Genomic DNA, 26,576 nt, shown 5'->3' with positions numbered 1-26,576 from the left:
GAAAAGCCATAACATAGCCTTCTTATTTAGTTCCATTCTGTTCCTCTTGGGTCAGAACTCATCAGTATCATAGGAAATATGCAGTGAAAGAGACAACTCATTCAAAAGGTGTACAGTATGAATTTTGGAGATTTCATGATGAAGAAGCATAATTTTTTGAATGAAGATGAAACGTGAAAGTGTTAGTCACTCTATCATGTCCAACTCTTTGTAACCTCATGGACTGTAGCCCAAAGACTCCTCTGTCCATGGAATTCTCCAGGCAAGAATACTGGAGCGGGTAGCTATTCCCTTCTCCAGGAGATCTTCCTGACTCAGGGATCGAACCTGCATCTCCTGCACTGCAGGAGATTCTTTACCATCTGAGCCACCAGGGAAATCACAAAATATGCAGAATTTTAAGTAAAAGCAAGACAATACTGTGTGCGTTCACGTATAAGGAACTTTTGAGCTCAAATCATAATGGTAAATGAGGTAGTAAGATGTGAAGCTGAGGAGACATTTTCCAAGTTCAGGTTCATAGAATCACGTAACTAGAATAATACAGCTGGGCGTTTTCAGCCACAAATCCTGAATTAATATGGCATGCCTTTGCCTTTTCAAATCCACCTAAAGGAAAAGAGCAGAAATCCCCTTTTTGCCTTGGCTTTTTTTTTGGTCTTTGTTTCGGTGGTAAGGATGCTTCTGCAAGAAATGTTGGTTTTCTCATCATCTTTTCAATGTATTTTCCTTCTTTGATGGAAAAAAGTACAACATTTTCTTTATTAGGAATGTGATACTATGTGAGTTTGGCCAAATTAACAGCTGGACGTTTTACAGAGAGACTTCAAATCCCAAGTTCAACTGCTATTTATCTTGCAGTTTGTCGATCTTGGCTTCTCCTAACAGGAGAGTTTCTGCCGTAAGTTGGACTGAATCAGCTTGAGGGATTCAGGGGCCTCAGATTTAGGTCTTTAAGTCTTATTCACACTGAGTCATGGACAGAGTTATACAGGCTTCTAGGGCTTCCCAGGTGGCGCTAGTGGTCAAGAACCTGCCTGCCAGTCAATCCCTGATTCGGGAATATCCCCTGGAGTAGGAAATGGCAATCCATTCCAGTATTCTTACCTGGAGAATTCCATGGATAGAGGAGCCTGGCGGGCTATGGTCCATGGAGTTGCAAAGAGTCGTACACAACTGAAGCGACTTAGCACAGCACAGCGGGTAAATTCCAGTGTTTTTAGATAAGCTTCTAAATTAAGATAATTTTAAATAACAAAATACTCAGAATTTTCTTCATCTTTTGCAGAATATAAAATTTCTACTGTGCTTTTAAGTTTTTTTTAAAACAAGTTTGGATGGTTATATCTGAGCAAACCTTTCTCAGATATATTTATTTATTTAGTGTTTTTATTGTGAAATATTTTGAATATGTGGCAAATGTATTATTATGACACACATATAACCACCCCCAAGATTCAGGGATTTTTAAACATTTTGCCACATTGGGAACACTTTCCAAGTGAATTGCAGTCATGGTGACATTGGACCAATGCAAGGTTTTTTGTATCTTCAGAAAATAGGACATTTGTTACGAATAGGCACTGTGCCATTGCTAACAAAGCTGACAGCAATGTCCTAGTAACTAACTATTTCTTCACTGAGATCCAGTTGTCCCAATTTAATCACTGATGGCTTTTATAGGTTTTGTTTTGTTTTTCAAACCAGAATCAATAAGGAACACACATTGCATTTGATTACTATGCTTCTTAAACCTCTTCTAACCCGAATTGTTCTCCCTTTTGGGGGGCTTCCCAGGTGTCACTAGTGGTAAAGAACCTACCTGTCAATGCAGGAGACACAAGAGATGCGATTTCAGTCCTTGGGTAGGGAAGATCCTGTGGAGGAGGGCATAGCAACCCACTCCAGTATTCTTGCCTAGAGAATCTCATGGACAGAGGAGCCTGGTGGACTACCATCCATGCGGTTGCAAAGAGTCAGACATGACTGAAGCAACTTAGCATGCACACACTGTTTTTAAAAAATGATATTCAGTTTTTGAAAACACAAGGCTTTTTGTCTTGTAGAATATCCCACATTCTGGATTTGTCAGATGGTTTCATTGTGATTTTAACATGCTCCTTTATGTCCTTTATTTCTCATTAACTAAACTCAGCTATAAGACTTGATTACATCCCAGTGATCAATACTGGGATCAATACTTGATCATGCCAGTATTTTTGGCCAGAACCCATGCTTGGCAATCCTGGCTGCTCTGTTGCATCCAAGGCTGGTTGTTTCATGAGAAGCAAGGCTATCTTTGGGTCCCACTTAGGTATTGGCAGCTGGATCACTCCCTTGTCATGCTGTCTCCTTTTTTTTTCCCATCTCTCATCCTTGTTTCCTGGGTCTCATTGACACACAACTCTTAGAAGGTGAAAGTGGTTACACCTTCTGATGACTTTTCCAACTTCTGATGACTTTTCCATTGTCAAAGTCTGTATGTTTCTCTGTCAGGCCAGCTATTCACCAGCTGCTAGTTAATTTCTATATTATACACCCCATGAGGGCAGGGACCACAGCTGCCTGCTTCCTCTTTTCTTCCTCGTCTTTCTCTCCCTTCCTTGTTAACATTTATTGAGGCTTGTCTTGCGTGCCCAGACATCAGCAGAGTTGAGGCAGTGAGTGTGGAATCACTGTGAACCAAAGTTTTATTGTTGCATTCCTTTTTTTGGTTTACAACCGGATTAAAAGATAACCAACCATCAGCTATAACCCATCAACTGCTTTGTTTCCCTTCTGTAAAAATGTAAGCTCTGAAGTACAGATTTTAAAGTAAAATTAGGCAGACCTTAATGTTACCAGGAATCATAGCAACTTCATGTTGTAAATGTGTTCATGCAACTTAAATATGTCAGCTCCAAGGTTTTATGACCAAATCAGTCAGCTTCATTCTTTTGGCAAGTGCCAAAGACATCGATCCTGTTCCTGACTTTCTAGTTGATGACAGCTGTAGAAATTATGGCATTTTTAGCTTCTGTATACAGTGTTTGGTTACCTGAAAGATAAACTGAAGAAAAGATAGAAAGTGGTGTTATCAGAAAGTCCATAAATGTTGTTTGGTTTGCAGTAAGATTTAACTGTGGAGTGTTTGCCTTAGTAACATATTACAGGAGGAATGACTCAATTTATTTTTTTACTTCTTTAAAATAATGCCTGTGATTCATTTCTTTCATCGATTCACCATATGTTAGAATTTACACTGTTAGATACTTAGCAGTGTCTTACTTAAAAAGAAAACAATCTGTGGGAATTGTTTTAAGAAAAAACTGATGAGTCACTTAACAAATGTAAAACTAACATATACATGGATGGTGTCCTGGAGAAGGAAATGGCAACCCACTCCAATGTTCTTGCCTGGAGAATCCCATGGACAGAGGAGCCTGGCAGGCTACAGTCCATGGTGTCTGAAGAGTCGGACACGACTTAGCGACTAAACCACCACCACATGGATGATGTCCAGTCTTAAACTATTGCTCACTGTCTAGTGACTTAAGAATATGTGTGTTTTACCACTGACAGGAGCCAGGGATCCTTTGTGATAACTTAAAAATTTAAAGATATCATTCTGAGAGGAGGAGCACGCACATTTGATAGATCTTGAGTTTTATGACTGTCAGCATTCTTTTAGTTGTTAATTATATGAAACTGTATATACTCTATTAAACATATTTAAATGTATTCCTATGGCAGTATTTTTCAGCTGAATAACTCAAGGATTTCCAGTTTGAGATACTCTGTGTTAGGATGCTGGGCAGATGAAAAGATGCTCAACATCTTTGACACTGTGGAAATGAAAATCCACAATGAGATACCACTTCATACCCATCAACATGGCTGTTATCAAAAAAAAGTAAAACAGAAAATAAGGGTTGGTGAGGGTATGGAGAAGTTAGAACCCTTGTGCAGGGCTGGTTGGAAATGTCAATTGGCGCAGTACTATGGAAAACAGTGTGGTGGCTTCCTTAAACACAGTATTCCCATGTGATCCAGCAATTCCACTTCTAGATATATCCTCAGAGGAATTGAAAGTAGGAATTCAAAATGATATTATATTCAAACACCCATGTGTTATAGCAGCCTATTCACAGTAGCTGGAAGGTGAAATGAACCAGGTGTCTATCAACAATGAAGGGATGAACAAAATGTGGTCTCTACATCGAATGGATCCTTTTGCCTTATAAAGGAAGCAGTTGTGATATATATGCAGCAACGTGGGTGAACCTTGAAAACATGCTAAATGAAATTAGCATTTTTATTACATATTCCTCCGGGCCAGATGTCCTGCAACACCCTCATCCTGAACTGGCTCGTGGAACCCTCATAGTCACACAATGAGTCTGGTTCCCCATTAGCTCCTTTTGGCAAATGATGGAACTGAGGCTTAGTTGAAGTAATTCAAGGGTAGAACTCAAGACTGCCTGCATTCTCGGACAAGATCGACCCTCTGGCGTAGGTTTGTGACAAATATGTTTGTATCGTGATGTTTTATTTAACTTTACAGCATAATCATTTGCAAGTATAACTAAAATCATTATGAATCATTTTAAAGCTCCACTAACATCCTGTTCTAGGGCTTACCCATCATTTGCACAACAGGTTACGCCTGACATTTTGGTTGCTTCTCTGTTATGGGTAATAACTTGAGGTTTCAGTGAAAAAGGATTACATGCCAGTGAAGGAGTGCAGTGTGGCCAGATCATTTCCAAGGCTCAGAATGCAAGTTTCTAGTTAGTTTTGAGTATTTCTTTTAAAAGAAATATTCACTGCCTGTCGTGTAGAGGAATCTATACATGTATTCATATATACAGTTATATGTAAGGAATCCATACATAATATATAGATTGTATATACTACAATCCATGTAGTATATAATCTATACGTAGTACATAATCTATATATAATATATATAATTTAGTATTATAGAATTTAGAATAGTATAGAGTTTAGTAATAGTGTATATAGAATATACACAGTATATTGTCTATATACCATATAGAATCTATTAATGTTGTTGTTGTTCAGTTGCCAAGTCGTGTCTGACTCTTTGTTGACCCCATGGACTGCAGCATGCAAGGCTTCCCTGCCCTTCACTATCTCCTGGAGTTTGCTCAAGTTCATATCCATTGAGTTGGTGATGCCATCCAACCATCTCATCCTCTGCCACCCTTTTCTTCTTTTGCCTTCAATCTTTTTGCCTCCTTTTGCCTTCAGTCTATTAATACATATGCATGAATGCTCAGCCTATATATTGTACACTCATATACTATGTGTGTATATATATGTGTGTGTATATTGTTGTTGTTCAGTTGCTAAGTCGTGTATGACTCTTTGTGACCCTAGAGACTGCCACACGTGAGGCTTCCCTGTCCTTCACTATCTCCCAGAGTTTGCTCAAACTCATGTCCATAGAGTTGGTGATGCCATCCAACCATCTCATACACACACACACACACACACACACACACACATATGCATGTATCTACACAGGTATAGGTTATAGACTCTACAGCATTTTTTCTTGTCTGTATTACTTCATCTCTGACAGTCCTGGAGAGGAGACGGCCCCCTCTTTGGAGATGAGGAGGTAGCACTGCAGAGTGTGGTCCACTGGCTTGCCCAGAGTCACATGGCTGTACAGCTGCCCCTGGGGCTGGACACTGTGACTTCCATCTCTTTCCACACTGTCCGGGTAGTCTCCCCTCCTTTGTTCTGGTCTCCCACGATTGTTCCCTCTCTGTTATGATTTCACGGGGAGACTGGCAGGCACTCTGACAACTTTCTCCTGCCTTGGGAGTGTCTGGGTTCCTCTTAAACCCCTCTTCTCACCCAGCAGGGTCCTGTGCCCTGGGAGTGGGGCGGAGTATCAGTGCTCCTTGCATGGTAAATCTGGGTGCCCCCTGACGTGTTTTTTGGTCAAGAAGCAGGAAAATGCATCAATGTTTAGTAATCTCCTTTAAAAATGTTTTAACCTGGGCAAAATTTTCTCTGGGAGTGGCCCTATTTGTGAGTAAAAATGTATAATATCCCTTTAGAAGACAAAGTGTGTTTCGTAAAAAGAGGAAACATTTTCTATGGCATTGAAGATAAAGGCTGCTTTTTGAAGCAGTGCTTTATACTCTGTGTAGGTTTAATTAGGAAGTAGCACTTTGTTGTGGGAACATAATCACAGAAGGGCCTTTGTTTTATGCAAACCTTTAGACAAGAGCTGCTTGTGTGCTGGGTTTTATAAAACCTCATTAATTTGGATGTCTGCTGTTGTTTTTTTTTCCCCAAAAAATTTCTGAAAAATTGGCTAGAGCTGGATTGAGGTCTATCATTGTATCATCCAAATGTAAAGTGTTTGCTAAGCACATTGACAGGTAAACAAGAAAAGAACAGGCAAATTTCACATTCTTAAGACTGAAAATCTTGAAAGACTTTTAGAACAAGAGTTGCATGTAAATTGGAACTTCTCATTACAAATGAGTCTTGGGTGTTTGTTAAAACAGGTCAGGCAGAAATTCTTCCCAGAGATCCTGGTCAAAATGACCAATGACTGTGTATTTGCATTTATTCAAAATGATTTTATTTCAATTTTGTATTACTTCATATGGGTCTCAACTGATTTCAAATACTAAGTTTTTCTTGAATTTGTTTGGCAAAATGAATAGATTGGAAGAAACCAAGTCCCTCATTATGAGTTGGAAGTAAGCCATGAGAAATTCTTGTCCTTCAGATGTTTTTATCTCTTTCCTCCCGTTCTCCATGAAGCTGCTAGTCTCAGAGATATGTCTGTCTTTTGTTTTCACATTTTTATTATCTCATTTTGTTTTCTCCTGCACAGCGTCTCTTCCAGTTATCTACTGCTGTGTAAGAGACTACTGCCAAATGTTATGGCTTGAAACAACGTTCATTTTATGTCTTTCTGGGATGTTTCTGGGGGTCAAGGTTTCAGGAAGACTGTGAGTGGGTGTGTCTCAGGCTTCAGTCCATTGCAAGGGGAGCAGCTGGAGCAGGTGGTTTGGAGGAGGGACCCCTGGGCAGTTGGGGTAGGGTCTGGGCAGCTAAGGGAGAGGTGCTAGGGTAGCTGGGGAGGGGTCTGGGCATCTGTAGGAGGGGCCCCGGGCAGTTGGAGGGGGTGTCTGGGAAGCTAGGGAGAGGTCTGGGCAGCTGGGGAGATGGCTGGGGCAGCTGGAGGGAGGGCTGGCCCAGGCTCTCCCTTCATGTGGTCTCAGGGCTCCTTCTTGTGAACTCTGCTTTGGGCTAGAGGCTTCCTCACAACATGGCGGCCCTAAGGCAGGTTGCGGGCAGGCATTTCAGGGCTCCAGCGCCAAGTGTTCCAGAGAAAGTGACAGAGGTTGCGTCCCTTTAGGACCTAGTGTCACTCAGCATCTCCCACTTGGCTCTGTGGACCTCCCAGTCCCTGAAATTGGCTGAGATTCAAGCAGAGGAAACACAGGGCAACCCCAGCCTTTCACAGGAAGAGGGGTAACCACTCTGAGATGTCTCTGAACCCCCACTGCCTCACACTTCTGAAAAGAGGCTTCTCTCTGCCTATCTCCCATAGCTTACCTTTTAGGGGCTGTGCCTTTATATTTAGGTGACATAAAGAGCTGTAGGACCAAGTGGAGATACAGACATTGCACCTAAAATTGTTCCATGTTAATTACAAGTGAGCTGAATTTGTTGTTGCTCACTCGCTAAGTCATGTTTGACCCTTTGCGATCCCATGGACTGCAGTACCTCAGGCTCCTCTGTCCTCCAGTATCTCCTGGAGTTTATTCAAACTCATGTCCATTGGGTTGGTGATGCCATCCAACCATCTCATTCACTGCTGCCCTCTTCTCCTTTTGCCTTCAGTCTTTCCCAGCATCAGGGTCTTTCCAGTGAGTCAGCTCTTTGCATCAAGTGGCCAAAGCATTGGAGCTTCAGTTTCAGCATCAGTCTTTTCAATGAATATTCAGGGTTGACTTCCTTTAGGATTGACTGGTTTGATCTCCTTGCTGTCCAAGGGATTCTCAAGAGTTTTCTTCAGCACCAGTGTTCAAAAGCATCAATTCTTCAGCACTCAGCTTCCTTTATGGTCCAACTCTCACATCTGTACATAACTACTGGAAAAACCATAGCTTTGACCATTGTCGACAAAGTGATGGCTCTGCTTTTTAATACATGAATGTAATTGAGGGCATATGTGGAGTTTCCTTTCCTGACAGGATTTATTTTTAAGCTTTATCCGTTGTGTGTCATCAATGGTGGTTTGCCAAATAGTCAAGTGTAACTGTTTTTCCAGTTAGCACAACTTAGTTTACCAAAGCTCCCCCCTTTTTTCTTTTCCTGATTTGAATGGCAGAGTGTTGGCTGTACTGTTAGTGTTGCTTGCTCTACGGGGCTTCTTAGATCAGCCTTGGGAGGATTTTGGAAAGTGAGCGAAGAGAATTTTGCAGGACTCTGTCAAAATATACTTTCCTATCTCCAACTGTTTTGGCTTCAAAATAAAGCTTTTTGTATATTTATGGAAAGAAAGGGAGGTCTGTTCTGGAATTATTTCTTCCTGTTATAGTAAAGCTAAAAAGAAAAGATGTTTTAATTTCTGAAGAAATTTTTCTTTGAAAAATACATTTTTGAATCTATTCTCGTGTTTGCTTTTAACTTTTTTTTTCCTGCTTTTTACTTAGCAATGTATTCAAATGGTAACATCTAACATCTTCATCTTTAAAAGGAAAGCTGTAGCAAAGTAAAAAAAAAAAAAAAGTAGCTCATGAATACCTCTGCTGTATCTCAAAATATCTCACATGCTTTTAATGCCTTCAATGGACCTTCTCTCTATGCAGAACTTCCTTTATTCTGATATAGAAGCAGAAAATATTTAACGTAAGAAAAAACTTAAAAAAAAATCACTTGTGATCCTAACAACCAAGAATTATCATCTGATCCATTCCATCATATCTGAGAACACTTTCAATGTTTAATAATTCATGACATCTGCTTCTGAAGGGCTGACATCTCAGGATTCCTTGATGAATCATGGGATTCAATGGCCACATCCCAGAAAAGTAATCAACAAACAATTAGTTCCATATTAATGTAGATACGGTCACTGTATCTTAAATTGTCATTTAAGGTTGATCTTGGCCTTCAGGGGCTTCTGGGCCAGTGGGGGAGAGAAGCAAGGAAGCAGAAGAGTGATGTGGGGGATGTGAGGGTCGAGCAGGCTTGGACACAGGTAGGAAGAGCAGCTGCGAGCCTCGGAAAGTGAAAGTGTTCGTTCGCTCAGTCGTGTCCGACTCTCTGTGACCCCGTGAACTGTGGCCCCCCAGGCTCCTCTGTCCATGGGATTCCCCGGGCAAGAATACTGGACTGGGTTGCCATTTCCTCCTCCAGAGGATCTTCCTGACCCAGGAATTGAACCCTAGTTTCCCATATTGTAGGCAGATTCTTTACCATCTGAGCCACTGGGGAAGCCTGAGGGCATCAGAGAAACAACCCAAATGCAGGACTGGGTGAGGGAAGGGTGCCCAGGAGACAGCGGCACAGGAAAGGCCTGTTTGTGGCACTAAAATAGTCCATCCAGTGTGATCATAATAGATATCTTTCATTTTTCTTTTTACTGAGATATATAGTTTACATACGAGCTTCCCTGGTAGCTCAGATGGTAAAGACTCCACCTGCAATGTGGGAGACCCGGGTGCGATCCCTGGGTCAGGAAGATCCCCTGTAGAAGGAAATGGCAATCTACTCCAGTATTCTTGCCTGGAGAATTCCATGGACACACAGTTTACATACAGTGAGGTGCACATTCAAAAATACTGCTCAGTTTATACACTCACTAACAGTGAATGAAAGGTGTGTCTCATAACCCCTTAGTAGCAGGGATGCTAACAGTTTCTTTTTTTGTTCTTTGTTTATTGAATAGCAAGGAATTTTCATTCATTCGGATATAATGTATATTCGTTTATTTACATTTTGTTACTTTATTGAACACATATTTGGGAGCACTGAGCTGAATTCAGATGCTTAACAGTATTTGTGTGATATTGTTGATCACCTTCACAGATATAAACTATGCCATGATTATTCATCTCTGCCCAGGCAAATGTTTTGTCAAATGGTGGTGACAGTTTTAGATCTTTGAATATGGTTGTAAGAGGCAGGAAAGAATTTTCAAGTCATAACAGAAGAGAACAAAATTGAATGAACTCTAAATACCATCTTTTTGAGAAGTGCCAGTTGTTGGAAGAAGAGCCATGGTACTTAAGGAAGGTGATCAAAAGTCCGATAGTGATACCTAACATCCCTACTTTGCATTTTATAAAATGTTTTCCTATTTACTGTTTCACACCTATGATGGGAGAAATCTAAAGAACGTGTAGATTCATAGTTATATTACTCATTGTGAATAATGCATTGTGGTGTAGAGAATACAACTGGATTGATCATTTTAAGCCTGGATCCTGGAAAACATATTTTTAAAACAAATTTTTATTTTATATTGGAGGATAGCTGATTAACAATGTTGTAATAGTTTCAGGTACACAGCAGAGCAACTCAGCCATATATGTATATACAGGCATCCATTCTCCCTCAAACTCCCTTCCCATCCAGGCTGCCACATACTATTGAGCAGCGTTCTCTGTGCTCTACAGTAAGTCTTTGTTGCTTATTCATTTTAAATACAGCAGTGTGTGCCCGTCCATCCCAAGCTCCCTAACTCGCCCTTCTCCATGTCCTTCCCTCTGGCAACGAAAAGCTCCGTCTCCAAGTCTGTGAGTCTCTTTCTCTGGATTGTAAGAAATTGAAATCTATTAATCACCAGTCAGAGTTCCTTGGACAGCAAGATCAAAGCAGTCAATCCTAAAGGAAATCATCCCTGAATATTCATTGGAAGTACTGATGCTGAAGCTGAAGCTCGAAGACTTTGGCCACCTGATGCAAAGAGAAAACTCTTTGGAAAAGACCCTGATGCTGAGAAAGATTGAGGGAAGGAGGAGAAGGGGTCGACGGAGGACGAGGTGGTTGGATGGCATCACCAACTCAATGGACATGAGTTTGAGCAAACTCCGGGAGATGGAGGACAGGAAAGTCTAGCATGCTACAGTCCATAGAGTCGCAAGGAATCGGACACGACTTAGCGACTGAACAGCAATAAATCACAAAACGTTACCTTTTTTAGCACATGGGTGGGGATTAATTCTGGAAGTCTGACTCTGCAAGCGTTGGTCTTAGTGAGATGATGACGCTGCCGAAGTCATGACAAAGGTGGAAACTCTTCGGGACTGAGGCGGCTGCCTGCTTGTGCCCATGCATTCAGACCTGTGCTCCTTTGAAATCTGTGCTCAGGTACGTGGAAGCACTGGCTTGCCCTGGCCTGGTGGCCTCCATGCCCCATAAGATATGGAAATGAAGCCTGGGAAAGCTGGGAGATCAGATTAAAAGCTGGGATCAGATAATTAGCTGGGATGCTCACATACCTGAGAAGCTTGGTGAAGCCTGAAAACCACGCATCAGTTTCTGTGCACCAACTGCAGTGGCTTACACTTTCTTAGAGTAGCTGATAGCCACTGCACTATGTGCAAATAGCTCTGTCCTTTGTTTTGTGTGTGTGTGTGTGTTTTAATTAGTAGACTTTCTTTTGTAGCGAAGTCTTAGATTTTGGCTTCCCTGGTGGCTCAGATGGTAAAGTGTCTGCCTACAATGCGAGAGACTCAGGTTCAATCCCTGGGTTGGGAAGATCTCCTGGAGAAGGAAATGGCCACCCACGCCAGTACTCTTGCCTGGAAGATCCCATGGATAGAGGAACCTGGTAGGCTACAGTCCATGGGGTTGCAAAGAGTCAGACATGACTGAGCGACTTCACTTTCACTTTCACTTTAGATTTGGAGAAAAATTGAGTGGAAAGTATGAATTCCCATATACCCCCACATAAGAGTTTTTTTTTTCTTTTTAATCTAATTTGGGTTATTCTTAATCATTTTTTTTAAAGTGAAATCATAAAGTGACTGAGCTAGTGTAGTTTTAATAGTTTCCAAGACCTTCCCTCTGACAAGTAGGTAACTGTTGAGAATTGTCAGTCTTATAATTTAAACATTTCTCTTTTCTCTACTACTTTATGACATGTAATCAGAAGATATTTATCTTTGTGCTTCATGTGCTGGAAGCACGAGAAAGCCCATGAAATAACCGTTTCTTAGGTTTCCACTGAGGTGGAGACCATTTAGGATCATTTACAACCTCGAACCAGACTCTAGGACCAGGCGAGGTGCGGGACTGCCCAGAGGTCAGCCTGGCACGTAGGGAACATCACCAGGAGTAGAGCCCGCCCGCTGAGCTGTGAGTCTCCAGTCACATGATACAGAAGCCTCCTTTCACTCTCAAACCCTAACGTTTGGGGCTCCGATTTTGTATTTTGTGAAGTGCCATCAGGCCTTGCCAGGGCTTAGTAAGAGCCAGACAGAACTAGGGCTGGGGGAAAGACAGGACTTCATCATCCCCTCTGAGCTGCTGGCCTTCTCTCCAGACTGCTCCAGAGTTGGTTCCTGTTGTTTTGGTTCAGTCGCTTAGTCATATCTGATTTTTTGCCACCCCATGGACTGCAACGCGCCAGGCTTCCCTGTCCTCCACCATCTCCCAGAGTTTACTCAAACTCATGTCTATTGAGTCAGTGATGCCATCCAAACATCTCATCCTCTGTCGTCCCCTTGTCCTCCTGCCTTCAGTCTTTCCCAGCATCAGGGTCTTTCCCAATTTCTAAACAAGAGTTGGTTCCTAATCACGCTCTATTTAGAAATCTCCATTTCCCCCCCAAAACTTGAGTCTTTGTATCATTCACTTTTCTCTTCCTAGTTTCACATCTTTTTTTCTCTTGTGGTAAAACATACATAACATAAAATTACTGTTTTAACCATTTCTAGCTTCACTGGCATTCACATTGTTGTGTAACCATCACCACCATCTACCTCTGGAACTTTTCCATCTTTTTCATCTTGGCTAACTGAAACTCTGTCCTCCTTAAACACTAACTCCCCGTCCTTCCCCCCGTCCCCAGCCCCAGTTTTCCACAGTTCTAATTTTCATCTCCATGAGTTGGATTATTCTCCACAACTCGTATGAGTGGAATCATATAGTATTTGTCCTTTTGTGTCCAGGTGACTTCATTTAACATAATGTCCTCCAGTTTTATCCATGTTGTAGCATGTATCAGAATTTCCCTTTTTTAGGCTCAATAATATTCCACTGTATCCCAGAGCTTGTTTAGCCATTTATTTTATTGCTTTAAAATTTTTATTATTATTTATTTATTTATGGCTGTGAAGGGTCTTCACTGCTGTGTGGGCAACTCTCCAGTTGTGGTTTGCGGGCCCTTCACCACAGTGGCCTTCCACGTTCTGGAGCACAGGCTCTAGGACATGCGGGCTTTAGTAGTGGGGCGCCTGGACTCCAGATCATAGGCTCAGTAGTTGTGGCACACCAGCTTAGTTGCTCTGTGTGGCATGTGGAATCTTCCCAGAGCAGGGATCGAACCCGTATCCCCTGCATTGGCAGGCAGTCTCTTCACTGAGCCACCAGGGAAGCCCCTGTTTACCATTTAGCCATGATTTTTGGAGGAACCACCATATTGTTTTCAGTAATGGCTACATCAATTTACATTCCCACCATAGTTTTTTTAAAAAACAAAAGCCTTCCTGTATAAGACATTTATTTAGATATTCTTTTTAAAGCAGTTTTAAGTGTAATGGTTTGTCAGGTTGATGCCTGAGAAATTCTAGATATTCCATGAAGTTAGAGGTTCCTAAAGAAAGAAGGGAATCTTCAAATAGGATGTGGACCAAGGTTCCACGTACTGAGTGAAATCTTGCAGAAACAAAAAATGCTTTCTAATCTCTCTAGGGCTGGTACTATAAGCGATTCAGCTAGATTTAGTGACCAAAGGAAAGAAGCACATAATCATTGTGTTCAGGGGCTGTAAATGTGTAACTCAAAGGTTAATGTTTAATGGACCCGGTCAGGTGCAGATTCACACAGTTTCTCTAGACGATGTTGCCAGCTGGATTTGTCAGGCTTAATGATTAGGGGCCCCTTTTACTTTTAGGGAGCGATGGGACTGTTTTCTCACGATGAGGGCTGGAAGAGGGCTGTGGGGCTGTCTGCTTCTAACTTGCTGAATCTCCTGGGCACCATAGGTCAGTGTGAGGACACCAAGAGAGGAAGTGAAAGGAAGTTTTCAAGTGTTTTCAGACAGAAATTCTCTGGGACTGAGGACAGAAGAAGGGAGTGGTGGCTTTGAGGCCACATGAGGGAGACTTGTCCTGTCTTCCTGAGGTGTCTGGCCAAAGCTGGAAAACCTTGCTGGGCCTCCACGTTTTTCTTCCTCACTCACATTAGACCTTTAGGCAAGCTCTTTAAGACTCACTGGCTTTTTCTCTACTTTAGTCTTGGTCTTTGCTGTGTCAACCACCACCATCTCTCATGACTTCCTGGCACCAGCATCCAATTCCGTCTTCTTCTCATCCCTGGTGACCCAGTAACTCCTTGGTTCAGGGTCCTTAAATGGTCAAGAAGCTTGAACATTCTGCGCAGAGCCCTATCCTGTCTGCCCCCCTCCCATCTCAACACTCGAGCCAGCTGGGCCTCCCGTTGTGTCCACCTCCATGTTCTGGCCCTGTAGGGTCCCAGCTTCCTGTCCCCCAGCAGCTTTCTCTCCTCCCCTAGATGTCTCCCTCTCTTTCCAGAGATCCTTCAGAGAAACCTTCCCTGACCCTACCACTTCTCCAGACTAGGGCGCCCCCCAGACATCCTGATCACCTTCTCTCCTTCTTCCGGGGCCCTGGCCCACTTGTCTTCCCATCAGGGATCCAGGCCACACTGACCATGTCCCCCACTTCAGCAATGTCTTTGTGGCCCCTGACACAATCCTGTTACTAATACAGAGCAGATGTTCAATCAGTATCTAGAGAATGAGTCTCCAGTGAAAAGGTGTTAGGGGCATCCTTGCTCTCAGCCTCCTGTGTCCCAGGGAGGGTGTTGGTGGCGGGGGTGGGGTGGGGGAATCTCTGACAGCAGCAGCTCTGCCTTCCCATCATCCCTTCCCAGGAGTGGGGCTGTTGTTTTCCTAACAGGGAGCTGAGCTGACCCGTCCCTCTGGGCTCCATCTGGCTCTATGCTTCTTCTGGGCAGGCTGTTCTCAGGAGGCCCAGGTCCTGACCCCAGGAAAAGGCCACCAAGCAGGCGGGCATGTGTCTCTTAGCCTGTGATGCCAGAGGCTGAGCATCGGGCTGGCCTCTGCAGCTACCTTTCAGGCCACCACCTCCAGCTCTGCTTTTTCCTGGATCATCCCTGACTTCCTCCAGTCTCTATGACGGATTCCCGAGCCTGCTTCCATGGTCAGGAGGGAAGGAGGGACTGGTATTGACCGCCCAATCTGTTCCAACATGAACAAGTGGCACTGTGTCTGGGGGAGAAAGTCCAGTGTAATTTCAAAGGCTGAGATGTTCCTGGGTGAAAACCTGTGTCCCTGGGTGATGGGTGGTCAGGAGTCTGGGGACAGAAAAGGTGTTTTTTAGGTTTCTTAGGTCCCAGAAAGTCTGGTATCTGCATTCCCACGTGGGTTTATCTCATTCTTGGGCTCAGCTGTCACCCAACACCTCCAGGTGGGGAAAAGTAGTGAAGATCTCCACAAAGAGCATTTGGGGACCTTCCTGGCTGTGCTTTTGAGGTTGTTCCAGTTCATCTCACACAAAACTTAGCCAGATCTTGCCGGAATGCTTGGAGAAATTAAATGCTAGGAGCATTTCTACAAAGAGATCCATGAGACAAGGGATGGAGACCAGACTTTTACTTCCAGTTTTGATTCTTCATGGAGCTCAACACGTATCCTTGGAAGTAATCCCCTGAGTCATCCTGAGATGGAACCAGGGGCTCATGAAGCCTGGGACGCCTTACCCGTGGGCTCTTTTAGAAAGAGCTTTCCTAGTTGATGAAAAACAGAACTTCTCCTGCAGGGGTTTAATTACCCCTTTCCCATCCCCAGGTAACTGGTCCCGGTTCCCTTTTAATTCTGCAATGGGCCCCTCTCTCTGCCCTTCCTTCCTTGCTCATCAGTTTTCTCACCCTGGCTTTTCCTGTGTCCATGTGGAGAATCTGAACTTCGTTCCAGAATGAGCCAACCTTGATTTTCTGAGACAGGACGCTTAAGAATTTTCAGAAAAGAAACCTATGTGATCTACATTTGCCACTACAAGTAGCTAGTCTCTCCTTACCTCCATAAAAAAGAAAAAACAAGAAGAAAAGAAAGATGGGAAAAGACAGTGGATTCTGACCTGTTTACCCTGCACTTCTAATGACAGCAGCAGATTTAAAGAGCAACAAACCTCTTTTATTTCACACTTCTCTTCTCATTCATGAAGCTAAGTCCTTTTGTCTTTTCATTTTGGGCACTGGTTCTAAAATGAGACGATAGCAGTATAACAGTCATTAGCATCAAATAGAAATGATATTTTAAGATCACTCTCCATTAGAGATTTACCTAAAATGTGAATCCCGTGGATCCTACACACCAAGTAAATGTCCAAGACCCAAACTTCTCTCAGTCTGCCGAGTGTTTGATGCTGTTTCACGTCATTATCGATTGACAAGCTACTTTGGGATACATACTCTGTAAAACCAGAAGGGAATCATAGCTGCGTTAGTAATTAGCCTTCTAGTAAATAATTGCTTCTTCATTCTTGAGTAATAAATATTAGCTCAAATGATCACTCTGAATTTTATTTTCTAATAATATCCAAAGAAATAAACTTTTACAAAGCACAGATTCACCAGTTTTATAAGAATAGTTGAGCAATTGTCATACTCAGTCACTCAGTTGCTCAGTCGTGGCTGACTCTTTTGCAACTCCATGGACTATATAGCCTGCCAGGCTCCTCTATCCTTGGGATTCTCCAGGCAAGAAAACTGGAGTGGGTTGCCATTTCCTTCTCCAGGGAATCTTTCCAACCCAAAGATTGAACCCGCGTGTCCTGCATTGGCCAGTGGATTCTTTACCACTGTGCCACCAGGGAAGCCCCAATTGAACAGTATGATTTATCAAAGAGACTGAACTCTCTTGTTTCTAAAATGTAATTTGACTGCAAAACTAAATCTCTTTTGCACTTCCCTGGTGGTCCAATGGTTAAGAATGCATGCGGCAATGAAGACCCAGTGCAGCCAAAAATAAATAAAATGAATGAAAATTTACAAAACAAACAAGCAAAAAACTTAAAAAAAAAAAATCTAAATCTCTTTTGCCTATGAAAAGGTCATTCCCACTGGGTAAGAGAAAACAGTCCTCCATCCACTGTTTCACTGTGGCCTGGGAGGCAGGTAGTGCTTGTGGGCAGAATTTTCAGCCGGGGTCCCGTGTGGCATCTGGGCCCCTGCAGTTACACGGCTGAGCTTTGCGGGGAGCAGAGACACTTGGCCTCCCCAGCACATGTGAAGCTGAGCCCTGACGTTGGAGAATTAGGCTCCATATATTGTTCTTATGTCTGCGCCTGAGGTGGATTTAATACATTAAAGATTGAGGCCCACATGAAAGTTCCTGTCTGGATTCCTGTGTTGAAAGCGGTGTTGAGTGTGCACGCGCTTTATTTATGTGGCGCTGTTTATGTGCATTCCAGCGATCATTAACAAAGGCCACTCGGTGGAAAACCCTGATGAAAGTGGATTTGAAAGTGGCTGTATCAGCTACAGGTTTTGGCAAGACCTCAGTGATGCTGAATGTAGTGAAAGCCCTGTGTCATCAATTTGTGTTCAGCCAACCTTATATGGAGAGACAAGGCAATTCAGTCAACCATGCTAAAGAGCGGCAACAGAAATATCATGGATTTCATTTGGGCAAAGGTTCTATATATTAACAAAAAAGCCCTCACTTTTTTTATATTAGGTGCTAAGACCTGTTTGTCAGCACACAACGGGTGAATTAGACAAGCTTGTGTTCATTTGCTTAGGGCTGCTGTAGCCCATAAGGAAGACCTGGGGGTTTAAACAGCAGAAATGTGTTAGCAGAGTTCTGGGAGCTGGAAGTTCAAGATCAAGGTGCTGGCAGGGTCAATTCTGTCTGAGACCTCCGCTCTTGGCTTGCAGATGGCCATCTTTTCACTGTGTCCTCACAGGGTTGACCCTCCATCTGTTGTGTATGGGTCCTAATCTTCTCTTCTTAAAAGGACACCAGGCAGACAGGCTTATGACCTCCTTTGACCTTGATTAACTCTTTAAATACCTCTATCTGGATACAGTCCCATTCTGAGGTACTAGGGGTTAGGACTTCAGCATTTGGATTTTGGGGAGACATTTCTGCCAGTAATGTGATTTAACATATTGCATCTAGATGCTTCATAGCCCCCTTTTGCAGATTTACACCTCATAATCCCTTTTTTGGTTTGTTTCCCAGTCTCCAGTTTGGGGAACTACTCAGAGATTGTGAGAACAACGCCTAGTGTCATAGCTGAAGGCCTTGATCAAGATACTTAAACGATTTGTCCTAAAGTTTTCCCACTGTGGTTGTTCTTCCACTGGATATCATTTTGTGAGTTGTGACTGACCTCTCTGTCTAAAAGCTGGCAAGGGTTTGATCAAAGTACAAGCACATGGTATTGAAATGTTTGCTGCTGGTTGAGGTCAGAGATCTGGAAAACTGGGTTGGTACTCACTCGTTGCTCAGCTCAGGGTTTCATTCTTTTCCCTTGCAACCTGTAGAAGTGTGGTTTACATTTTTGTACCTGTGAGATCCTGGGAAGATTACTTAATCTTTCTATACCTCAGTTTCCTCATCTGTAAAGTAGCAGGAGTAACAGTACATATTTCCTGAGAAGAATGTAGTTAGAAAGGTTTGAAGTGCTAGTAATTCTAATAAAGCACTTAACTTGTCCTCAGCCACAGCAAGTGCTGTGGCTCAGCAGGTAAAGAATCTGCCTACCATGCAGGAGAAACAGGAGACTCGGGTTTGATTCCTGGGTCAGGAAAACCCCCTGGAGAAGGAAATGGCAACCCACTCCAGTATTCTTGCCTGGAGAATTTCATGGACAGAAGGGCCTGACAGGCTACAGTCCACCGGTCTCAAAGAGTCAGATACAACTGAGCGACTGAGCAAACAAAATGTAGTAAATAAAAAAATATATAAATGATAGAATATATGAATTACAAAACTGGGGAAAGGTTTTTTAAAAAAAAAAAACTCCCCCCAAAACAAAGCCATGTAATTATGTTCATAGGAGAATTTTCTGGAGATGTTAATGCTCCAGCAGAATAGCTTTACCTTATTTTAATTATTGTAAGTTTAAATTGATGAAGGTGGTTCTAGATTTTTAAACATGGACATTCAGTTCTGGATACAAGCAGTTCCTGATTTTCCTCATTACTGAAATCCAATAACATTATTTTGCTTTTAATGTGCTTTAGAAACAGGAGGTATGCTTTATTGGGGGGCATTTCTTGTAGGTGAACAAAGTTATTATAATGAGATAGAACTGTCCTTCCCAGGGAATAGTTCAGTAGATGAAAGTAAAATATTTTGGTTTATTGTGGGTTAATTTTAAGGAATTGTATTCCTAGAATTGGTGAGGGCTAAGATGGAGAGAGGCTTAAGACAAAAACCAAAAAACAACAAGCCCAGAGATCATATAGTTGGACTCATCCAGTATGTAGCCTTTTCAGACTGGCTTCTTGCACTTAGCAATATGCATTTAAGATTTCTCCATGTCTTTTTGTGGCACGAGAGCTCAATTTTTAAAATTATTATTACTGAATAATATTATGTTGTATGGATATCACACTTCCTTTTTTTTCTACTTTATTTTTTCTTTTTATTTTAATTAGAGGCTAATTACTTTACAATATTATGGTGGTTTTGCCATACATTGACATGAATCAGCCATGGGTATACATGTGTTCCCCATCCTGACCCTCCCTTCCATCTCCCTCCCCATCCCATCTCTCAGGGTCATCCCAGTGCACCAGCCCTGAGCACCCTGCCTCATGCATCAAACCTGGACTGGCGATCTGTTTCACATATGTTAGTATACATATTTCAATGCTATTCTGTCAAATTATCCCACCCTCACCTTCTCCAACAGGGTCCAACAGTCTGTTCTTTACATATGTGTCTCTTTTGCTGTCTCGCATATAGGGTCATCGTTACCATCTTTCTAAATTCCATATGTATGTGTTAATACACTGTATTGGTGTTTTTCTTTCTGACTTATTTCACTATGTATAATAGGCTCCAGTTTCATTCACCTCATTAGAACTGATTCCAATGCATTCTTTCTAATAGCTGAGTAATATTCCATTGTGTATATGTACCACAGCTTTCTTATCCATTCGTCTGCCAGTGGACATCTAGGTTGCTTCCGTGTCCTGGCTATTGTAAACAGTGCTGCGATGAACATTGGGATACACGTGTCTCGTTCAATTCTGGTTTCCTCAGTGTGTATGCCCAGCAGTGGGATTACTGGGTCATATGGCAGTTCTATTTCCAGCTTTTTAAGGAATCTCCACACTGTTCTCCATAGTGGCTGTACTAGTTTGCATTCCCACCAACAGTGTAAGAGGGTTCCTTTTTCTCCTTTTCTCCTCTCCTTTATTCATCTATCTGTGGAAGTTTTCAACTCTTTTGGGTAAATACCAAGGAGCGTGTATGGTTAGAGCGTATTTAATTTTGTAAGAAATCACCAGACTATCTTCTGAAGTAGCTGTAGCATTTTGCATTTCCACTAGCTTTGATCGAGAGTTCCTGTCACTCCACAACCTCACCAGCATTTTGTGTTGTTAGTGTTCTGGATTTTAACCGTTGTGATAGGTGTGTAATGAGTTGACTTTTTTTCCTCATGTTCAGATGTGTTATCTCCAAATCAATGTATGAGAAATACATTTAATACTACTATTAATGAAATATAATGCAACTATGACCATTAAGAATCCTGCTGGAGAAAGACACTGGAAACAAGAAAACGGGCACTTATGCTAATATTAACATTATTGGGACTTCCTTAGTGGTCCAGTGGTTAAGACTCCATGCTGCCACACCGGGGGCACAGGTTCCACGCCTGGTGGGGCAACTAGATCCCACATGGTACATGGCACACCCAAAATATAAAAAAAAAAAAAATTACACTGTTAATAACAATAATAATAATACAGATTCATTTGTGAATAGTTTGAGTATATTTTGAAAACAAATGCCACCAGTAAAACATTTACAAGATACATCTCTGATGAACACTTATGAGCAGTTATCTTCAAAAGCAGTAAAAGACACTGGAAGTCATCATATGGCGGTGCTCTCAAGAGGCACTTTGGTTTCCGAGCACTTGTTACTGATTATCGATTGAGACTTCTCAATGGCTTTATTCCAGGTCTTCCAGGTCGCTTATGTCATCATCAAGGCAGCTAATGCCCCTCGGCCTGGAAACTGGATCTTGGAACGTTCTGTGGATGGTGTCGAGTTCAGCCCCTGGCAGTACTATGCAGTTAGTGACACGGAATGTTTCACTCATTACAACATCACTCCGAGACGGGGGCCGCCCACCTACAGGGAGGATGACGAAGTCATCTGCACCTCCTATTACTCCAGGCTGGTGCCGCTTGAGCACGGAGAGGTAAGGCGCCCCCTACCGGCCGGGTCTGTTTTTTCCCCCACCTCCAATGACAACACAGCTGTCACAGGAGCCAAAGCGGAGGACTCAAAATAGATCTCTCTTGGTGCACATCACAGATGTGCAGTTTATTGAGATGCTGGAGCTGAGGTATCATTGCCTGGTGTCTACTGATGCTTCATGTTGCCCTGGACACATGTTACTTTATTGATTTCTTCCCTTCAAGGAGGTCCCTCAACTTCACTCTGCTGTGATTTAATAATTCATCAGATCCTCCCTGGAGGATCCTTCCCATGACACCAGGGCAACATTTGTTGATAGAGCTCCTAGTTTTCTCCAGGAAGTTCTCACTCTCCCTGGGGGTGTTGTGGGTTGGATATGGTTGATGAAGTGTTCCAGTTCCGTGCTCTACATGCCCGGACTGCACACACATCATTAAATCACAGTGTGATCAAAAATTAGCCGTGCCTTGATAGCATGCCTTAATGAGCTAAAACCACAAAAACCCTCCAAAAAAAGTACTTTTTCACACAGGAGCTCTGCAGCAGGCCCTGCATTGTTTCAAGAGCAGAGATGAGTTGAGAGAGTGAGAATTACAAAGCTCCCAGACACCTTTTCCCACTCTCCTCAGTCTGTCCTTGACATTTAGACTCTGGTTCACAGATGCCTGTGGATCCATGTTAAAATGCTCTCATCACACCAGGAGAAGTGTTCTTGTTTAAAGGTTTCCTGCAATCCCTGAGACTCTAGAATGAATGACTTTAATAAACTGAACTTGGGTTGTGATCATTGCTGTTTACAAGTGTCAATGAATATTAGATTTCTATAAGAACCTAGTTATTTGGTTTGATTTTAGATAATATCTGTAAAGATTATGTCCTGAATTTAAACCATCAGAATTATATTTTTTTGCATGCTTAAAATGGATATTTCTTTATTTTAATGTTTTATCTTTAGATTCACACATCGTTAATCAATGGCAGACCAAGCTCTGATGATCTTTCACCCAAGTTGCTGGAATTCACTTCTGCACGATACATCCGCCTGCGTTTACAGCGCATCCGAACCCTCAATGCTGATCTTATGACCCTCAGCCACCGGGACCCTAAAGACCTGGACCCTATTGTCACCAGACGAGTAAGTCTGGCCTGGCTCCTGACCTCTGGGAAAACTTTATGTCATTTAAGGGAAACAGACATTTCCTCCCTGATTGGCTTTCTCTCTTATTTTTGTTGACGACATTAAATACCACCTTTAAATGAGGTAGTGGTTCTGATGTGGGGTCCTCAGGTCCCCTTGTCTCCACTCATCCAATGACATTGTCTTACAGCAGATGTAGTGGCCATTTCTTCGCTCTGATCTGGCCCCACGACTGACCAAGCAAGTGAGAGTTGTTGGGTTTTGGGTTTTTTTGTTTTGTTTTTTTCACTTAAAAGTTTAAACTTTGAGATATATGTATAGTAAATGTACAAGGTTCATAGGGACAGACATTTTCAAACCCCTTGGATAAAGTAGGAGTGGAACGATCAAGTTACAGGATAGCTGTATGTTTAATTTTGGGGAATTTGCTGAGACATCAAAAGCAGCTGTACCATTCTGCAGTGGTGTGTGAGGGCTCCGGGTACACCACACACGTCCACACTGGGGTGTCGGTCACTGTCACCTCAGCCGTGCCAAAGTGCATGGTGGAGCATCTCCTTGGGTATTAATTTGTATCTCCCTGAGAATTGTGTTGAGCGTGTGTTTATTTGTATCTGATCACATTTTTACCCATCTTTAAACTGGGTTACCCGTCTCTTTATTCCTGAGTTATAAATATCTTTGTATATCTTGTGTACAAGTCCTTTGTCAGATGTGTCGCTACTGCAAATCCATTCTCTGTCCTCTGTCTCTTGCTTATCCACATTCTTAACTATGACTTCTGATGAATAGAAGTTTAAATTTTGATAAAATGCAATTTATCATTTTTTCTTCAGAATTAATCTTTCTATTCCTCTCTGAAAAATACTTGTTTACCCCAAGTTTACAAAAATATTATCTGATGCTTTTTTGTAATAGTTTTATAGTTTTAGTTTTCACATCTATTATCCATTCTTGTTCATTTTTTATTTGGTATGAGTTAGAAGTTCTTTATTCTCCATGTGCATGTACAATTGTTCCACTTGACCTGCTGAAAATATACACATTCTTTTTTTCTTTAAATTATTTTGTGGCCTGTTGAAAATTACTTGACCTTATTATTGTGGATGCACTTCTGGACACTGTACTGTTTTAATGATCTGTTTGTCTATCCTTATGCCAGTAAAGGTCTTTCTCCATTACGGTAGAAAGTCTTGAAGTCAGGTACTGTAACAGTCCACTTCAGTTCTTTTCCAGGATTGATTAGGCTGTTCCAAGTTCATTGTGTTTCCTTATGAGTTTTAGAATCAGTTTGTAAATTTCTGCCCAAAAGGAAAGAAAGAAAGAAAGCCTGCTGAGACCTTCACTGAGAGTCCATTGATTCCTTAGGAGGAATTTTGGAAGACATTTTGACAGTATTGGATCACCCAGTTCACAAATGTACTATACGTCTCCACTTACGTCTGACTTCTTTCACTCCTCTTTGCATTGATCTATTGTTTATCGTCCATCTTTTGTTCAGTTGATTTTTAAGTATTTCATGTTTTTGAATGTTAGTGTTAATAGCTTGCTTTCTAAAATATGTTTTCCATTTGTTCATTCTGTATATAAAAATATAATTCATTTTTCTTCATTGAGATATTGCCCGATTTACAAATTCTTGTAGCTTTTGATAGATTTTCTATGTACACAATCATGTTATCTACAAATAATGACAGTTCAGTCTTACTATACCCTCTATTTGCCTTTGACTTCCTTTTTCTTGCATTATTGAACTGACTGGCACCGTATGGGAGAATAAAATGTTGACTAGAAATGGTGAGAGCTGATTTTAGGAGGAAAGTGCTTAACCTTCCACTGTTAGACCCAGGTTTTCCATAGACACACCTTCATTAGACTGAAGAAGCTTGCTTCTGCTTCTGGTTTGCTGAGTTTTTTGAATGATGGTGTTGCCTTCTTTAAAATGCTTTTTCTGCATCTAATGAAAGGATCTTAGTTTTTCTCCTTTATTCTGTTAATATGGTGATTTGCATTTATTGATGTTTATATGTTAAATTAACTCTGCACCCCTGGGATAAGCCTACTTGGTAATGAGTTATCCTCTTTTTATAGTGAAAATGTGAAAGTCACTCAGTCACGTATGACTCTTTGCAACCCTATGGACTATACAGTCCATGGAATTCTCTGGGCCAGAATACTGGAGTGGGTAGTTTATATAGGGCTATATTCAATTTAGGAATATTTTTAGAGTTTTCAGTAGCCTGGGTTTCGAATATGACTGCCTCAGTTTATGATGCAGCCAAGTTGAGAAATTCTTTTTCAACTCCTTTCGTTTCTATTGATGAGCTAATTTGAACATTATTTACTTTAATTGAACATAAATATTTTATTTATGCATGAAATATGATTTAAAAGGTATATGTGTGTTTTTGATTACTGATAGCAACTGAGTTATTTGTTTGCATGTCAACATTTTCTTTGCACTGAAATAGAAGAGGTTTTAATTTTTTTTTGTAACTTTCTTTTTCCTTAGTATTACTATTCAATAAAAGACATTTCTGTTGGAGGAATGTGTATATGTTATGGCCATGCTAGTAGCTGCCCATGGGATGAAGCTACAAAGGTGAGTAGTAGTATTTCACATTTTACTAAAACTTCAGAAGTTGTAGCTATAATGTTGGCATTGCACTTTTTATTTAAGGCAAGTGTTGAAAGTTATAAAATCATGCCACGAAAAAAGAACTTTTCAGATAATTTAACTGGTTTAAGTTTTTAAAGACAATTTAATTTTGCTTTGGTTGAAGAATACATTTTAATTAAATCTTTGTAGGAATTTTTTTTGTTGTAAAAAAAAATATAACATAATATTTGCCATTTTAACCTTAAACTGTAAAATAGTGTCCAATCCAGTGGCCTTTTCAATTTTAAAGCTCTTTTCTGTAAGATAGTAAGTGAAAATCATGTGCAGTTAGGAATTATGCTTATTTTTTTAAGAGTCCCCTCCTCTTTCCTTTCTGTGATGCTAAATCAAGATAAAACAAAGTTTTCCTGTTTTAGCATCATATTAAGTGAAGAAGAGGACCTTATCTTTTCTTCTTCTCTTAAACAACTTGCATGGAATTACTTTTTATTTTTTCCCAATCTTTGTTATAATTTAACTCCTGAATAAGATTATTCTCTTATTAGTGCTGAAAAATATAGAGATGAATATCAAGAAAGTTATTCAGGGACTTCTCTGGTGGTCCAGTGGGTAAGATTCTGTGCTCCCAATGTAGGGAGCCCAGGTTTGATCCCTGGTCAGGGAACTAGATACCGAATTCTGCAACTAAGAACTGATGCAACCAAAATAAATATTTTTTTTTAAAAAAGAAAGTTACTCATAGGAGCTTCCAAACCTTTCAAGTCAACATATCTCTTTTGAAAAGTTTTTGTCAGTTAACCCATGTTAGTTTGTTTTATTTCTTCTCAGTTCTACATGTAACCAGGTTATCTGTTTATTTTTAGCTTTAAAAATGAAATACCAATTTGCTTATATGTCACCATATATCCTCAACTGTAAACCCTTGCTATGTATTTGACTATGATGAATTTTTCTTGAAATAAACTTAAGAAAAGCATGCAGGTCAATTTTCAGATGCAGTTTTATGTTCCTTATCATCTAGAAATTCCAGTGTCTGTGTGAGCATAACACATGTGGGGACAGATGCAATCGATGCTGCCCTGGGTACCACCAGCAGCCTTGGAGACCTGGCACTGTTTCTTCCGGGAACACGTGTGAAGGTGAGGCCGCTCAGAGGTACAGGGATGTGAAGT

General features: G+C 41.4%; 1 protein-coding gene across 3 annotated transcripts in view; it reads left to right on the top strand.

Moving 5' to 3' along the window:
- Positions 1 to 26,576, top strand: part of LAMA1 (laminin subunit alpha 1) — a 123,607-nt gene that overhangs the window by 20,695 nt on the left and 76,336 nt on the right. For all 3 annotated transcript variants that reach the window (XR_014075013.1, XM_081563138.1, XM_081563139.1), the window contains exons 4-7: positions 21,405 to 21,647; positions 22,602 to 22,781; positions 25,297 to 25,386; positions 26,426 to 26,543. Coding sequence is in view for 2 of the 3 variants with exons in the window: in XM_081563138.1 (XP_081419264.1) it covers positions 21,405 to 21,647; positions 22,602 to 22,781; positions 25,297 to 25,386; positions 26,426 to 26,543 (631 nt within the window). In the remaining variant the exon portion in view is untranslated. The remainder of the gene's footprint in view (positions 1 to 21,404; positions 21,648 to 22,601; positions 22,782 to 25,296; positions 25,387 to 26,425; positions 26,544 to 26,576) is intronic.

Source organism: Giraffa tippelskirchi, chromosome 14, assembly GCF_054371585.1.
Source record: "Giraffa tippelskirchi isolate mGirTip1 chromosome 14, T2T-mGirTip1v1.2.pri, whole genome shotgun sequence".
In the NCBI taxonomy this organism is placed as follows: domain Eukaryota; kingdom Metazoa; phylum Chordata; class Mammalia; order Artiodactyla; family Giraffidae; genus Giraffa; species Giraffa tippelskirchi.
Note: the sequence above shows the minus strand (reverse complement) of the source record. Positions and strands in the feature narration are given on the sequence as shown.